At 40.5% G+C, this 17,284-nt stretch overlaps 1 protein-coding gene across 2 annotated transcripts; it reads right to left on the bottom strand.

Annotated features, from left to right (window-relative positions):
* Nucleotides 1-645: 645 nt before the first annotated feature.
* On the bottom strand, nt 646-15,489 carry LOC133576907 (von Willebrand factor C domain-containing protein 2-like). Of its 2 annotated transcripts, XR_012050343.1 has the most exons (4): nt 14,966-15,489; nt 7,678-7,807; nt 1,510-1,747; nt 646-1,479 (listed from the first exon to the last, which is right to left on the bottom strand). XR_012050343.1 is itself a non-coding variant. In XM_061930311.2 (3 exons), exons 1-3 carry the CDS (start codon nt 15,305-15,307, stop codon nt 1,569-1,571), a joined length of 651 nt encoding a protein of 216 aa, XP_061786295.1. In that variant the 5' UTR covers nt 15,308-15,489; the 3' UTR covers nt 649-1,568. The 2 variants fall into 2 exon arrangements, 1 of the variants encoding a protein (XP_061786295.1); XM_061930311.2 differs by having other exon boundaries at nt 649-1,747.
* Between the last annotated feature and the right edge of the window lie 1,795 nt (nt 15,490-17,284).

Here is a 17,284-nt window from a genome sequence, read left to right as displayed (position 1 = left end):
TCAAACTTTAATAATATATTAAAAACCAGCGTGATGTGGGCGCGCATGGAGTCGTATATCAACATGGACGGAGCTGCGTGAAAAAAGCCACCCGGCCTCTTCGCGTAAACTTAAACTTACCTTAACCACTCGCTCATCTTTTCTTCATCCATCCATCCCTTCGAGTTAGCTTTTATGATGACGCCGGCTGGAAAGGTCTCTTTTGGCAAGGTCTTCCTTTTGAATATCACCATGGGTGGAAGTTTCTGGCCATTAGCATGGCAAGCTAGAACCACAGTGAAGGATGACTTCTCATTCCCTGTGGTGCGAATATTCACCGTACGTGCTCCCGTTGTATCCACAGTGCGGTTCACAGGAATATCAAAAGTCAGTGGAACCTCGTCCATGTTGATAATGTTCTCTGGCCGGATCTTTTTTTCAGCTATCTTGTTTTTACAATATGCACGGAAAGTAGCCAGCTTTTCTTGAAAGTCTTTAGGCAGTTGCTGTGAAATAGTAGTCCGTGTGCGGATGGAGAGATTGCGTCTTTTCATGAACCGGAAACCTGTCGCTTAGTAGGAGCCATTTTGTGGTCTTTACAGATGTAAACACACAAAGGAAATGAAACGTAATATCCGCGCGCTTCTTCTTCTTCTTCTTCTACGCGGGCGGGTGGTTGCTTACAGTAGAAGAAGAAGCGCTTCCTGTTTTATGGGGGCGGGTGCTTACCTTGGCGGTTGCTTGCGTAGAAGAAGAAGCACTTCCTCTTCTACGGGGAAAAAAGATGGCGGCTGTTTACCGTAGTTGCGAGACCGAAACTTTATGAAAATGAATCTTAATATTAATCCATATATAAAGCGCACCGGGTTATAAGCCGCACTGTCAGCTTTTGAGTAAATTTGTGGTTTTTAGGTGCGGCTAATAGTGCGGAAAATACGGTAGTGTTGCGTTTTGGACCAATTGTTCCTCCCAGGGAATTCAAGTCACAAGTCGCTCCCAAGCTCTTTACGACACTTAAAGCTGAGTTGAAAAACCACCAGAGACAGAATAGGTATTTTGTAATATATTTGCAAAGCTTTGCAGATATACATTGAGACCAGTCCAGCATAGAACATTCAATTGCGCCCCTAAGATGGTCTGTCCTCCCGAAAAAACCCTCTCCCCTCTTAAGTCTCTCTAGTCAAAACACATGCACATTATCTCTCTTTCTTACATTCCAAAGCTTCAAGGTTAACACACACAGTTGCAGACAAACAGAAAGAGAACAAATGGAAAAACACGAGCTGTTTTCAAATATGACAATGAAATAAAAGAAGTAACACTTAAATTCGGATATATGTAAATATCTGCCTCCGACAGTAGCCAAACACCATCTTTGGTTCGCATTTGTGGTCTTCCCCCACAATTGCTGCACTGAGCTCATTAGTGAAGACGGACGGCGTGCGACTGATCCAACTGTGTCGTGTGTAACAAACATGCCAACTGTGTCGTGTGTAACAACAAACATGCCAACTGTGTCGTGTGTAACAAACATGCCAACTGTGTCGTGTGTAACAAACGTGCCAGCTGATCCTCTGCAGACACCACAATCACTTTTGTGTTTCAAGAGTGCAGTTTTTCAGGCGGGAGCAGGTGGCCAAGCGGTTTCCCTCCCAGTAGCTGACATCTTGGCCGTCATGGCAACGACACTTGGTGCAGGAGTCCACCCAGACGGGCTGCCCGGCAGGAATCACCTGGCTGTGAGACGAGTCCACGTAGCAATTTGGACCTGAGAGGACAACAGAACAGCTCGTTAGGTACCTCACCGTCACTGTCGTTAATATTCATCTACTCAACTTATGACATATTGCACTGGTTCTCAAACTTTTTCACCGAGTACCACCTCAGAAAACACATGGCTCTCCAAGCACCACCATAACCACCAACATTAAAATACAGTAGCGTAATAGGCCTAAGTATTGATTAAAAACAAGGCAGATGTTTCTCAACCTCTGAGGACAAAGCTACGAGCAATAGGAGACCGGGCTTTCTGCTCCGCCGCTCCCAGTCTGTGGAACACTCTCCCTGACCACCTGAGGGCACCACAGACTGTGGATGATTTTAAAAAAGGCTTAAAACCCCTTCTTTTAAAAAAAAAAAAAGCCACTTTTTTTTTTTTAGATATATGCATACTAGTTCTAGCTATTTGGCTGTTCTAGTTTTTATTTTTATTTTATTATCTTTTTATTTATTTATTGTTTTAATACACTGTAGCACTTTGAGGTTGTTTACTCAATGTAAAGTGCTTTTTTACAAATAAAATCTATTATTATTATTATTCATTTAAAATGTATACCGTATTTTTCGGACTAGAAGTTGCAGTTTTTTTCATGGTTTGGCCGGGGGTGCGACTTATACTCAGGAGCGACTTGTGTGTGAAATGATGAACACATTAGCGTAAAATATAAAATAATATTATTGATCTCATTGACGTAAGACACTAGACGTATAAGATTTCATGGGATTTAGCGATTAGGAGTGACAGATTGTATAGCATGTTCTATATGTTATAGTTATTTGAATGACTCTTACCATAATATGTTACGTTAACATACCAGTTGGTTATTTATGCTTCATATAACGTACACTTATTCAGCCTGTTGTTCACTATTCTTTTATTTATTTTAAATTGCCTTTCAAATGTCTATTCTTGCTGTTGGCTTTTATCAAATACATTTCCCCAAAAAATGCGACTTATACTCCAGTGCGACTTATATATGTTTTTTTCCTTCTTTATTATGCATTTTCGGCCGGTGCGGCTTATACTCCGGAGCGACTTATACTCCGAAAAATACGGTATTTAATGTTTTTTGACCACTGTAACATTACATACAGTTTGAACAGTAAGACTGTTTGAATATAGGAAAATAAAACCCTGACTATGTTTCCATGCACTACCGTATTTTCCGCACTATTAGCCGCACCTAAAAACCACAAATTTACTCAAAAGCTGACAGTGCGGCTTATAACCCGGTGCGCTTTATATATGGATTAATATTAAGATTCATTTTCATAAAGTTTCGGTCTCGCAACTACGGTAAACAGCCGCCATCTTTTTTCCCCGTAGAAGAGGAAGTGCTTCTTCTTCTACGCAAGCAACCGCCAAGGTAAGCACCCGCCCCCATAGAACAGGAAGCGCTTCTTCTTCTACTGTAAGCAACCACCCGCCCGCGTAGAAGAAGAAGAAGCGCGCGGATATTACGTTTCATTTCCTTTGTGTGTTTACATCTGTAAAGACCACAAAATGGCTCCTACTAAGCGACAGGTTTCCGGTTCATGAAAAGACGCAATCTCTCCATCCGCACACGGACTACTATTTCACAGCAACTGCCTAAAGACTTTCAAGAAAAGCTGGCTACTTTCCGTGCATATTGTAAAAACAAGATAGCTGAAAAAAAGATCCGGCCAGAGAACATTATCAACATGGACGAGGTTCCACTGACTTTTGATATTCCTGTGAACCGCACTGTGGATACAACGGGAGCACGTACGGTGAATATTCGCACCACAGGGAATGAGAAGTCATCCTTCACTGTGGTTCTAGCTTGCCATGCTAATGGCCAGAAACTTCCACCCATGGTGATATTCAAAAGGAAGACCTTGCCAAAAGAGACCTTTCCAGCCGGCGTCATCATAAAAGCTAACTCGAAGGGATGGATGGATGAAGAAAAGATGAGCTGAGTGGTTAAGGTAAGTTTACGCGAAGAGGCCGGGTGGCTTTTTTCACGCAGCTCCGTCCATGTTGATATACGACTCCATGCGCGCCCACATCACGCTGGTTTTTAATATATTATTAAAGTTTGACTGACCTATCTGACTGTTTTTTTGACATTCCTTTAGCGCAGTTAGATGCGGCTTATAACACGGGGCGGCTTATAGGTGGACAAAGTTTTGAAATATGCCGTTCATTGAAGGCGCGGCTTATAACCCAGGGCGCCTTATGGTGCGGAAAATACGGTATATGTTTTTTTCCTTCTTTATTATGCATTTTCGGCCGGTGCGCCTTATACTCCGGAGCGACTTATACTCCGAAAAATACGGTATTTAATGTTTTTTGACCACTGTAACATTACATACAGTTTGAACAGTAAGACTGTTTGAATATAGGAAAATAAAACCCTGACTATGTTTCCATGCACTAAATTAGTCAGATTTCTCGAATATATTTTTTTTGTTTGTATTTTCACGCCTACATGTAAAGTTCCAGTGTCCCTGCACACTATCTAATGCTATCTTATGCCACTATCTAATTCAGAGGTGTCAAACATACGGCCCAGGTTTTATTCGGCCCGCGGGATGAGTTTGCTAAGTATGAAAATGAATGAAAAAAAATGCTGTTCTAAATGTGTCCACTAGATGTCGCAATAGCAGTTCTTTGTATCTTTGTAGATGATGCTACATATGTAAAAAAAAAAAAAAATATTGGTTACTATTAAAGTTTAAAAGGTATGCAATTCCAAGCAGTACATATATTGTTTGTGTCAAATGAAAAAAATAAATTACATTTAGTGAGAAGAGATGAAGTACTTTATTGACACATATCATTGCCAGGTGTTTGCGGGCCAGATAAAATGATGCCGCGGGCCAGATGTGGCCCCCGGTCTTTGAGTTTGACACCTTGCCTTGCAAGTTGTGCAGAATACAGAGTTATTGTTAAGCATTTGTGAGCGCACAACTGCAGCGTGAAGAGGTTTAGGGTTAGGGTTACAGTAGCTGCTTCATTCTCTTTCATCTCATTCCTGAGTCCGAACAAAGCCAGCATTCTCCATTTCCTTAGCTACTTTCTTAAATAAATCTTTCTTTTTTCCCCCCCATCGATGCACTTCAAAATATTCCGTTCTCTTAATTTGTGAAGCAAAACATTCTCCTCTTCATTACAATGGTTGCTGATGTATTTTTATTGAATAATATCTGCTGTTCTATCCTGCATGCGCCATACGAAGGGTCCCCTCTGGCAGCACACACCCACTCAAGACATCTGGTTTCCAATCGCATAATCTCGGTGTGTTATTTTGGTTTCTCAAAAGCCAAACATGATCAGATTAAGGTGTTTCTATGGTTGTAGGATGCTTCTTTAGAGCCAAACTATTTGAGAAATCAGACTAATTTAGTGCATGGAAATGTAGTCACTGTACTTTGAGTCTTTGGCATACCACTAGAGGGAGGCTGTGTACCACTAGCATACTTGCCAACCCTCCCCATTTTCTTGGGATACTCCCGAATTTCAGTGCCCCTCCCGAAAATCTCCCGGGGCAACCATTCTCCCGAAATTCTCCCGATTTCCACCTGGACAACAATATTGGGTGCGTGCCTTAAAGACACTGCCTTTAGTAGTGATGGGCCCGGCAACACCGATGCATCGGCGCATGCGTGGAGCTCATAGAGCAAAACCCTGTGTCGGTGCACGTACCGCTTTTAGAAAGTCACGTGACCCATCATGAGCTGTTTTGGTCACGTGACCGATACGCCAACTGTGTCGCCTCCTCTGTGCCCTGTGAGCGGCTCTTTTCTACAGCCGGAGAAATAATAACTAAGAAGAGAAATCGTCTAAAATGTAATACGTCGGAAAAACTGTTTTTTTTTTTTTTTTATAAAAATGTGTAAAAAAATAAAATTAAAAAAATTCCCAGTCCACAATCATCCACAACACGTTCTCTTAGATTTCCATGTTATGATACATGTTCACATTATTTATTGACTGTATCTAAAAAAGATAAAAATATATTTTTATTTAAATGAAGATATGAAATAATCCTAAATGAAATACAATGACTTGGTTTATATTATTGTATATACTAGGGCAGGGGTCACCAACGCGGTGCCCGCGGTCACCAGGTAGCCCGTAAGGACCAGATCAGTCGCCCGCTGGCCTGTTCTAAAAATAGCTCAAAGAGCAGCACTTACCAGTGAGCTGCCTCTATTTTTTAAATGTTATTTATTTACTAGCAAGCTGGTCTCGCTTTGCTCCACATTTTTAATTCTAAAAGAGACAAAACTCAAATACAATTTGAAAATCCAAGAAAATATTTTAAAGACTTGGTCTTCACTTGGAATAAGCGGTAGAAAATGGATGGATGGATGGGTCTTCACTTGTTTAAATAAATTCATTTATTTTTTTACTTTGCTTCTTATTACTTTTAGAAATACAATTTTAGAGAAAAAATACAACCTTAAAAATGATTTTAGGATTGTTAAACAAATATACCTTTTTACCTTTTAAATTTCTTCCTCTTCTTTCCTGACAATTTAAATCAATGTTCAAGTAAATTTTTTAATTTTTTTTATTGTAAAGAATAATAAATATTTTAGCTTCTGTTTTTTCGACGAAGAATATTTGTGAAATATTTCTTCAAACTTACTATGATTAAAATTCAAAAAAATTATTCTGGCAAATCTAGAAAATCTGTAGAATCAAATTTAAATCTTATTTCAAAGTATTTTGAATTTCTTTTAAAATGTTTGTTCTGGAAAATCTAGAAGAAATACTGATTTGTCTTTGTTAGAAATATAGCTTGGTCCAATTTGTTAAATATTCTAACAAAGTGCAGATTGGATTTTAACCAATTTAAAACATGTCATCAAAATTCTAAAATTGATCTTAATCAGGAAAAATTACTAATGATGTTCCATAAATTCTTTTTTTAATTTTTTCAAAAAGATTCAAATGAGCTAGTTTTTCTCTTCTTTTTGTCGGTTGAATTTTGAATTTTAAAGAGTCGAAATTGAAGATAAACTATGTTTCAAAATTTTATTTTAATTTTTTTCGTGTTTTCTCCTCTTTTAAACCGTTCAATTAAGTGTTTTTTTATCATTTATTCTCTACAAAAAACCTTCCGTAAAAGGAAAAAAAAAATGTACGACGGAATGACAGACAGAAATACCCATTTTTTTATATATATACATTTATTTATTTAGCTATTCTTGTTTAAATCACACTTACGTGTAACTTACAAATGACAATATATTTATTTATTTAAGTGTGTATCAAACTGGTAGCCCTTGGCATTAATCAGTACCCAAGAAGTAGTTTTTGGTTTCAAAAAGGTTGGTGACCCCTGTACTAGGGCATCAAATCAGTGTCAGTTGAGTCGGTCCATAGGTTGCCTGTAGGGATTTTTAATGTCCAGCAGATGTCAGTATTTAGTGACACAGTATCGACACAGTATCAATACAGTTTTGCAATGTGTCGAAACGCTTCATGACGCCTCATCAACCCATCACTAGCGTTTAGCGTCCTCTACAACCTGTCGTCACGTCTGCTTTTCCTCCATACAAACAGCCGACCAAGTCACAGAATATACGCGGCTTTTACACACACAAGTAAATGCAAGGCATTCTTGGTCAACAGCCATACAGGTCACACTGAGGGTGGCCGTATAAACAAGTTTAACACTGTTACAAATATGCGCCACACTGTGAACCCACACCAAACAAGAATGACAAACACATTTCGGGAGAACATCCGCACCGTAACACAACAAAACAAATACCCAGAATCCCTTGCAGCACTAACTCTTCCGGGACGCTGCAATATACACCCCCCCGCTACCACCAACCCCCCCATCTCCCGAATTCGGAGGTCTCAAGGTTGGCAAGTATGACCACTAGTGGTACGCGTACCACAATTTGGGAACCACTGACTTATTGTTTTGGACTCACCCTCAGTGCACTCGGGGCAGCACTTTCCTGGCAGGTACACCGGGTCGACACACGGGGGAGGAGCGCAGTCCGCCACCAAACACTGGGCGATGCCATCACTGGCACACGTGCACTGCTCACATTCTGTAGGCTAAGAACAACATTTCTGTATACATCAGGGGTGTCAAACTCACTTTAGACCGGGGGGGCCACATGGAGAAAAATCTACTCCTAAGTGGGCCGGACTGGTAAAATCACGGCACGATAACTTCAAAATAAAGACAACTTCAGATTGTTTTCTTGTCATTGGTTGTTTTCTTTACACTTACATGTTGCGGTTAATAGTATTCAGAGGTGGGTAGTAACGCGCTACATTTACTCCGTTACATCTACTTGAGTAACTTTTGGGATCAATTGTACTTCTAAGAGTAGTTTTAATGCAACATACTTTTACTTTTACTTGAGTATATTTATAGAGAAGAAACGCTACTTTTACTCCGCTACTTTTATCTACATTCAGCTCGCTACTCGCTACTAATTTTTATCCATCTGTTAATGCACGCTTTGTTTGTTTTGGTCTGTCAGACAGACCTTCATAGTGCCTGCGTTTCAACAAATACAGTCACTGGTGACGTTCACTCCGTTCCACCAATCAGATGCAGTCACTGGTGACGTTGGACCAATCAAACAGAGCCAGGGGTCACATGACCTGACTTAAACAAGTTGAAAAACTTATTGGGGTGTTACCATTTAGTGGTCAATTGTACGGAATATGTACTGTACTGTGCAATCTACTAATAAAAGTTCCAATCAATCAATCAAAAGTGTGAAGGAAAAAAGACCCTTTTTTATTTCAACCGTACATCCCGTCAAAAGCCTAAAGACTGACTGCACAGTTCCTGTCTTCACAATAAAAGTGCCGCTCCATCGCGCCTGCGCTTTCAAAATAAGAGTCTCCGAAAGCCAGCGCAAACAAGCTAGCAAGCTACGGAGTTTGCCGCCAACGTATTTCTTGTAAAGTGTATAAAAACGAATATGGAAGCTGGACGAATAAGAAGCCAAAAACCAACCACTTTCATGTGGTATTAGACAGAAAGGAGGAACTTTTTATCTCCTCCATTTGAAAACGAGGACGTTATCATCACTACTGTCTGATTACAATCAATGCAAGTCATCAGAATCAGGTAATACACCAACTTATATTCTTGTCTTCATGAAAGAAAGGAATCTATATGTGTTAAACATGCATGTATATTCATTAAAACACTATTAACATGTAAACAAAAACGGCAAAATAAATACATATAAATTATATACTGTATATATCAATGTATGTATATATATATATGTGTATATATATATATATATATATATATAAATATATATATGTATATGTGTGTATGTATATATATATATATATGTGTGTGTGTATATATATATATATATATATATATATATATATTTACACACACATATATATGTGTGTGTATGTATATATATATATATATATATATATATGATATGAGTGTGTATGTTACTCATCGGTTACTCAGTACTTGAGTAGTTTTTTCACAACATACTTTTTACTTTTACTCAAGTAAATATTTGTGTGACTACTCCTTACTTTTACTTGAGTAATAAATCTCTAAAGTAACAGTACTCTTACTTGAGTACAATTTCTGGCTACTCTACCCACCTCTGATAGTATTCTATCTTTATTTGTTGTTTTTGTTTTTTCCCCCCGAATAAATGGTGTGATAATGTTCATCAGTCAACTCATTGGTGTTCATTTTCAATCTATCAAGGTAAAAAAAAATAATATCAAAATCAAATTACAGTATGTTATTTATGTAGTTTGATCATTTTGCTGGACTCATGTACTAACATGTATATGTAGCATCATCGAGAAAGATACAAAGAATTGCTATTGTGACATCTAGTGGACACATTTAGAACAGCAGTTTCTTTCACTCAAAAATTTCAGGTTCATTTTTATACTTAGCAAACTCATCCCGCGGGCCGGATAAAACCTGTTTGCGGGCCTGATCCGGTCCTCGGGTTGTACGTTTGACACCCCTGGTATACACTAAACTTGATGTTATGTAATATCAATAGACATCACTTTTATCTAACACATGGAATATTGCCAAACACTTCTTCTAGTCCAGGGCTATTCAACTGGCGGCCCGGTAACACCAGACTGGCCCTCCAGTTCAGTTCAAAATGTGGTCGACTTTTTTTCCCTGGACCACTTTGGCAGATCCTTGCATTGACATTTGAACCATCTACAGGCCAACGTACACTGTAGTGGACACCTGCATGTTACATAACAGCACTGAGATGTGGAACCGGGATAAAAGAAATAGCCCCAAAACAAATCTTTGCTACAGAGGATGCCGGTTCTCATAATAGTGACGGGAGAAGTCCGCCCCACTTGGCCTTTAGCTTTCTGAAAATGTGGCTCTGCTCTGCTTCAGGAATATGGAATTGAAATGAATGCATTTCTCATAAAAGATGTTTAGAAGAATAAATCAGGGGTACCCAAACTTTTTGACTCGAGGACCGCAATGGGTTAAAACAATTTGGCCGGGGGCCATATATATATATATATATATATATATATATATATATATATATATGTATGTGTGGGGGAAAAAAATCACAAGACTATTTCATCTCTACAGGCCTGTTTCATGAGGGGGGGTTCCCTCAACAAGAACGGCCTACGGATCACGATTGAAGCCAACAAGCAAACCGTCAACTTCCTTGACGTCACTTTCAACCTGAGAAATAACAGCTACCAACCATTCACGAAACCCAACACAACACTCCAATACGTGCACCATGACAGCAACCACCCACCCACCACCACGAAAAGAATACCTACCGGAATTAATAAAAGGCTATCGATGCTGTCATCTAGCAAAGCTGAATTTGACCAAGCAACCCCCCCCCGTACCAAAAAGCCCTTGATGAAAGCGGATACAATTTCACCCTCACCTATGAACCCACGCCAGGAAACCAGCCAAAAAAGAACAGAAAACGAAACAACATCATCTGGTACAACCCCCCATACAGCAAAAATGTCTCAACTAACATTGGACACAAATTCCTCAATCTGATTGACAAACACTTTCCCAAAGACAACACCCTAAGAAAAGTATTCAACAAGAACAACATTAAATTGAGCTACAGCTGTATGAACAATATACGACAACTTATCTCAAACCACAACAAAACAATTGCAAATGAGCCGTTGGCCCCCGGACAGAGCGACTCCAAAACCAACAAAGGTTGCAACTGTCGAAAGAAACCTGATTGCCCTCTCAACAGGGGGTGCTTACAAACATCAGTTGTCTACCAATCTAAGGTAACACGCAAGGACATTAACACATCCGACACATATGTAGGATTAACTGAGGGAGAGTTCAAAACCAGATGGAACAATCACAAGGCTTCTTTCAGGAACAAAAACCTGCGGAATACCACAGAACTCAGCAAACACATTTGGGACCTCAAAGACAATAATGTTGAATATTCAATAACATGGCAAATTCTTGCATCCAGCACACCTTACAATAGTGGTAATAAAAGATGCAACCTATGCTTGAAAGAGAAACTGTTTATTATTTACCGTCCAGACCTGTCATCCCTCAACAAGCGCAGCGAAATTGTAACAGCATGTCGCCACAGACGGAAACACCTCCTAGGTAACACATGAGCCAATCACCACGCCCCTACGCCAGCCTGCACCCACCCACTCTGTGCCCTATATAAACCATGGTATGTGAATGCTCCCATTAAAATCTCCTGATGATTGAGGGTACCCCCCCTCATGAAACAGGCCTGTAGAGATGAAATAGTCTTGTGATTTTTTTTCCCACACATACATATATTGCGCTCTACTACGGTATCGAGCACTATTTTTTGGATAATCTTATTAAGACATATATATATATATACATATATATATATATATATATATATATATATATATATATATATATATATATATATATATATATATATATACATATATATATATATATATAGTCGAGGTTTCTGTGGTTTATCTGTTATACAACGCTCAATACCGGAGGGGTAGAGCGGAATATAGGTCAGGAAAAAACACAGAGGCTATTTCATCTCTACAAGGTTCCCCCGTTCTTCAGGGGATCAAAATCCCCCTGAAGAGCAGAGAAACCTGTGAAACAGGCTTGTAGGGATGAAATGGTTAGAGTGTCCGCCCTGAGATGGGTAGGTCGTGAGTTCATACCAAAGACTATAAAAACGGGAGCCATTACCTCCCTGCTTGGCACTCAGCATCAAGGCTTGGAATTGGGGGTTGAATCACCAAAAATGATTCCCGGGCGCGGCCACCGCTGCTACTCACTGCTCCCCTCACCTCCCAGGGGGTGATCAAGGGTGATGGGCCAAATGCAGAGAATAATTTCGCCACACCTAGTGTGTGTGTGACTATCATTGCTACTTTAACTTTAACTTAAATAGCCTGTGTTTTTTCCTGACTTATATATATATATATATATATATATATATATATATATACCGTATTTTTCGGACTATAAGTCACAGTTTTTCAGGAGCGACTTATGTGTGAAATGATGAACACATTATCAAATAATATTATTGATCTCATTGACGTAAGAGACTAGACGTATAAGATTTCATGGGATTTAGCGATTAGGAGTGACAGATTGTATAGCATGTTCTATATGTTATAGTTATTTGAATGACTCTTACCATAATATGTTACGTTAACATACCAGTTGGTTATTTATGCCTCATATAACGTACACTTATTCAGCCTGTTGTTCACTATTCTTCATTTATTTTAAATTGCCTTTTAAATGTCTATTCTTGCTGTTGGCTTTTATCAAATACATTTCCCCCAAAAATGCGACTTATACTCCAGTGCGACTTATATATGTTTTTTTCCTTCTTTATTTTGCATTTCCGGAGTGACTTATACTCTTAGAAATACGGTATATCTATATATATATATATATATATATATATATATATATATATATATATATATAGATATATATATATATATATATATATATATATATTAGGGCTGCAACTAACTATTAATTTGATAATCAATTAATCTGTCCATTAGTATTCGATTAATCGATTAATAATCAGATAAAAGAGACAAACTACATTTCTATCCTTTCCAGTATTTTATTGAAAAAAACAGCATACTGGCACCATACTTATTTTGATTATTGTTTCTCGGCGGTTTGTACATGTTGGAGTTTATGAATAAAGGTTTATAAAATAAATAAATAAATAAATTGCCTCTGCGCATGCACATAGCATAGATCCAACGAATCGATGACTAAATTCATTGGCAACTATTTTTATAATCGATTTTAATCGATTAGTTGTTGCAGCCCTAATATATATATATATATATATATATATATATATATATATATATATATGTCTTAATAAGGTTATCCAAAAAATAGTGCTCGATACCGTAGTAGAGCGCAATATATGTTTGTGTGGGGGGAAAAAAATCACAAGACTACTTCATCTCTACAGGCCTGTTTCATGAGGGGTTCCCTCAATCATCAGGAGATTTTATCTCTTAAAATCTCCTGATGATTGAGGGAACCCCTCATGAAACAGGCCTGTAGAGATGGAGTAGTCTTGTGATTTTTTTCCCACACATACATATATATATATATATATATATATATATATATATATATATATATATATATTAGAGATGCGCGGTTTGCGGGCACAACCGCGGAGTCCGCGGATTATCCGCGGATCGGGCGGATGAAATTAAAAAAAAAGAGATTTTATCCGCCGGTCGGGTCGGGTCGGGTCGGGTCGGGTCGGGTCGGGCGGTTGAAATAAAAAAAAATTAGATTTTAAATAGATTCAGGCGGGTGGCAGTTAAACCAATTGGTAAATATATATACATAGTTAAATGTTGTTACCCACATACGAAAAACGAGCAGGCACCTGCAGCATATGCCACAACAGAAGAAGAAAAAAAAAAGAGATGGACACTTTTACGGAGCGGAGAAGGGACGCCTCGCCGGGGTCCGGGACCGAGGCCCCTTCCCCCGAGAGGGCCCCACCGGGAGCCGTAGCTGAGGCGATCAGCGAGAAGGGCCCGACACACGTCCAGGGTCACCACAGCGCCCACCGCACCGACACCCCGCCGCGGCCGGCGTCACGCGCAGCAGGTAAGCAGCTTACCTGCCCGCCACCCCTGTTGCCGGGGGCGCGTAACAGGGGTCACTCCGCGCGCAGTGCGCTCACGAAAGGGGTGGGGCTCACCCTGGTTGATATAGACAGCAGGACGGTGGCCATGGAAGTCGGAACCCGCTAAGGAGTGTGTAACAACCCACCTGCCGAATCAACTAGCCCTGAAAATGGATGGCGCTGGAGCGTCGGGCCCATATACCCGGCCGTCGCCGGCAGCGAGACGCGCTTGGAGGTGCGCTCAGCGCGGCTCCCATATGATTGCGCACTGGTGTGCGTCTGGGTCGTGACAGCGTGGCACGCGAATGTCTGTGCTGCATTGGATCAGTCTCCTTTAACAGGCAAAAGCTTTATAACCTCACTAATGCCTTGCATCGTCTATATTAGATATATAACAACGGGCGGGTGCTGTGTTGATTAAATGTTAATTCGGGTGGATGGCGGATGGTTGACGACTTTCTGATGCGGTTGCGGATTAAATAATTGCCTATCCGCGCATCTCTAATATATATATATATATATATATATATATATATATATATATATATATATATATATAATTCCTTGCACAATAATTGACTGAAAGAGCGACTTTGCCGATGATGTCACGTTATCGATGGGAAAGTGCATTTTTAGACAATATGATTTGCCTGAGCAGCTAGGAGAGACACTGAGAGTAACAAGCGGTTGAAAATGGATTAGAAAAGAGAGATTTAAAAAAAATTATTATTAAAATAAATTAAAAAAACTTCCCGTGGGCTGGATTTTGGACGCTGGTGGTCTTTATCCAACCCGCGGGCCATAGTTTGGAGGCCCCTGGACTAGCTGGTCGTGCAGGTGTGCCCAATGTAGTTGTTTATTTGCGCCCACCAGAAGGGGGCGCTGCAACACTCCTAACTACATGTGCACCTTCATAAAAAGGGAATGGATGGGGAAAAAAAGCTGGAAAAGATGCCACTTTCTTGTAAAATATCATTTTTGACACATTTGATGAAAGATGTCCGTACAGGTGCACCCAATGAAGACTGACGATGTCACTATTCAATTTGCTTCTCACCTGGAAGTCGCGGCCCAGCTCGTAGACTTCTCCCCGGTACTCGCAGCCGATCCTCTCGCACCGCGGGCAGCAGTCGCCGGGGTAGCGGCTCACATGGACGCAGGCCGCCGGCAGGGAGGTGCACTGTGTGCGGACACACACCGAGCCCTCGGCCGTGCACTCGCACTGGGTGCAGTGGTCCGAGTCCAGGAAGAACCACTCGCCCGCGTAGTAGAGGCTGCCGTTGGCCTCGCAGGTGCTCTCCTCCCCCGGCTGCTGCTGCTGCTGCTGGCCGCCCACCGCCGAGTCCAAGGCGGCTGTCGTGCAAAGAAGCACCGCTGGGAAGATGAAGCACATCTTCATGATGGACAACAAGAAAGTGGAGTATTTGTCACATTGTTGTTCAAACTTTGAAAGATTTTGCACAAAGACGTCGTGGGAGTTGAACGCCGTGAAGGGGGCGGAGCCAAAGGTGTAAAAGTACTTTTGAACGTCCAGCCCATCTTTTACGTCTCAAAAGTGGCCCACCGAGCTTTTCAATGAGGAAGGTCGACTTGGGACACCCAAACTATTTGCTATTGTTTTTGATGCCATTCCAACACCTGTTGTTATGTTGTGCATTCAACACCTGAGTTGGGAAATTGTGTTAGATGTAAATATAAACGGAATACAATGATTTGCAAATCATTTTCAACCCATATTCAGTTGAATATGCTACAAAGACAACATATTTGATGTTCAAACTCATAATCTTTTTTTTTTTTTGCAAATAATCATTAACTTTAGAATTTGATGCCAGCAACACGTGACAAAGAAGTTGTGAAAGGTGGCAATAAATACTGATAAAGTTGAGGAATGCTCATCAAACACTTATTTGGAACATCCCACAGGTGTGCAGGCTAATTGGGAACAGGTGGGTGCCATGATTGGGTATAAAAACAGCTTCCCGAAAAATGCTCAGTCTTTCACGAGAAAGGATGGGGCGAGGGTCACCACTTTGTCAACAAATGCCTGAGCAAATTGTTGAACAGTTTAAGAAAAACCTTTCTCAACCAGCTATTGCAAGGAATTTAGGGATTTCACCATCTACGGTCCGTAATATCATCAAAGGGTTCAGAGAATCTGGAGAAATCACTGCACGTAAGCAGCTAAGCCCGTGATCTTCCATCCCTCAGGCTGTAATGCATCAACAAGCGACATCAATGTGTAAAGGATATCACCACATGGGCTCAGGAACAATTCAGAAAACCACTGTCAGTAACTACAGTTGGTCGCTACATCTGTAAGTGCAAGTTAGTACACCCCTTTGTCCACAACTGCGTGAGCAAATAGTCAAACAGTTTAAGAACAACGTTTCTCAAAGTGCAATTGCAAGAAATTGAGGGATTTCAACATCTACGCTCCATAATATCATCAAAAGGTTCAGAGAATGTGGAGAAATCACTCCACGTAAGCGGCATGGCCGGAAACCAACATTGAATGACCGTGACCTTCCATCCCTCAGACGGCACTGTATCAAAAACTGACATCAATCTCTAAAGGATATCACCACATGGGCTCAGGAACACTTCAGAAACCCACTGTCACTAAATACAGTTGGTCGCTACATCTGTAAGTGCAAGTTAAAGCTCTACTATGCAAAGCGAAAGCCATTTATCAACAACACCCAGAAACACCGCCGGCTTCTCTGGGCCCGAGATCATCTAAGATGGACTCATGCAAAGTGGAAAAGTGTTCTGCGGTCTGACGAGTCCACATTTCAAATTGTTTTTGGAAATATTCGACATCGTGTGATCCGGACCAAAGGGGAAGCGAACCATCCAGACTGTTATCAACGCAAAGTGTAAAAGCCAGCATCTGTGATGGTATGGGGGTGCATTAGTGCCCAAGGCATGGGTAACTTACACATCTGTGAAGGCATCATTAATGCTGACAGGTACATACAGGTTTTGGAACAACATATGCTGCCATCTAAGCGCCGTCTTTTTCATGGACGCCCCTGCTTATTTCAGCAAGACAATGCCAAGCCACATTCAGCATGTGTTACAACAGCGTGGATTCGTTTAAAAAAAAGTGTGGGTACTTTCCTGGCCCGTCTGCAGTCCAGACCTGTCTCCCATTGAAAATGTGTGGCGCATTATGAAACGTAAAATACGACAGCGGAGACCCCGGACTGTTGAAGGACTGAAGCTTTACATAAAACAAGAATGGGAAAAAAATTCCACTTTCAAAGCTTCAACAATTAGTTTCCTCAGTTCCCAATCGTTTACTGAGTGTTGTTAAAAGAAAAGGTGGTGTAACACAGTGGTGAACATGCCCTTTCCCAACTACTTTGGCACG

The sequence above is a fragment of the Nerophis lumbriciformis genome, linkage group LG03, assembly GCF_033978685.3.
Source record: "Nerophis lumbriciformis linkage group LG03, RoL_Nlum_v2.1, whole genome shotgun sequence".
NCBI classification, from domain to species: Eukaryota; Metazoa; Chordata; class Actinopteri; order Syngnathiformes; family Syngnathidae; genus Nerophis; species Nerophis lumbriciformis.
The sequence above is the reverse complement of the archived record's forward strand: the minus strand, read 5'-3'. Positions and strand labels throughout refer to the sequence as shown.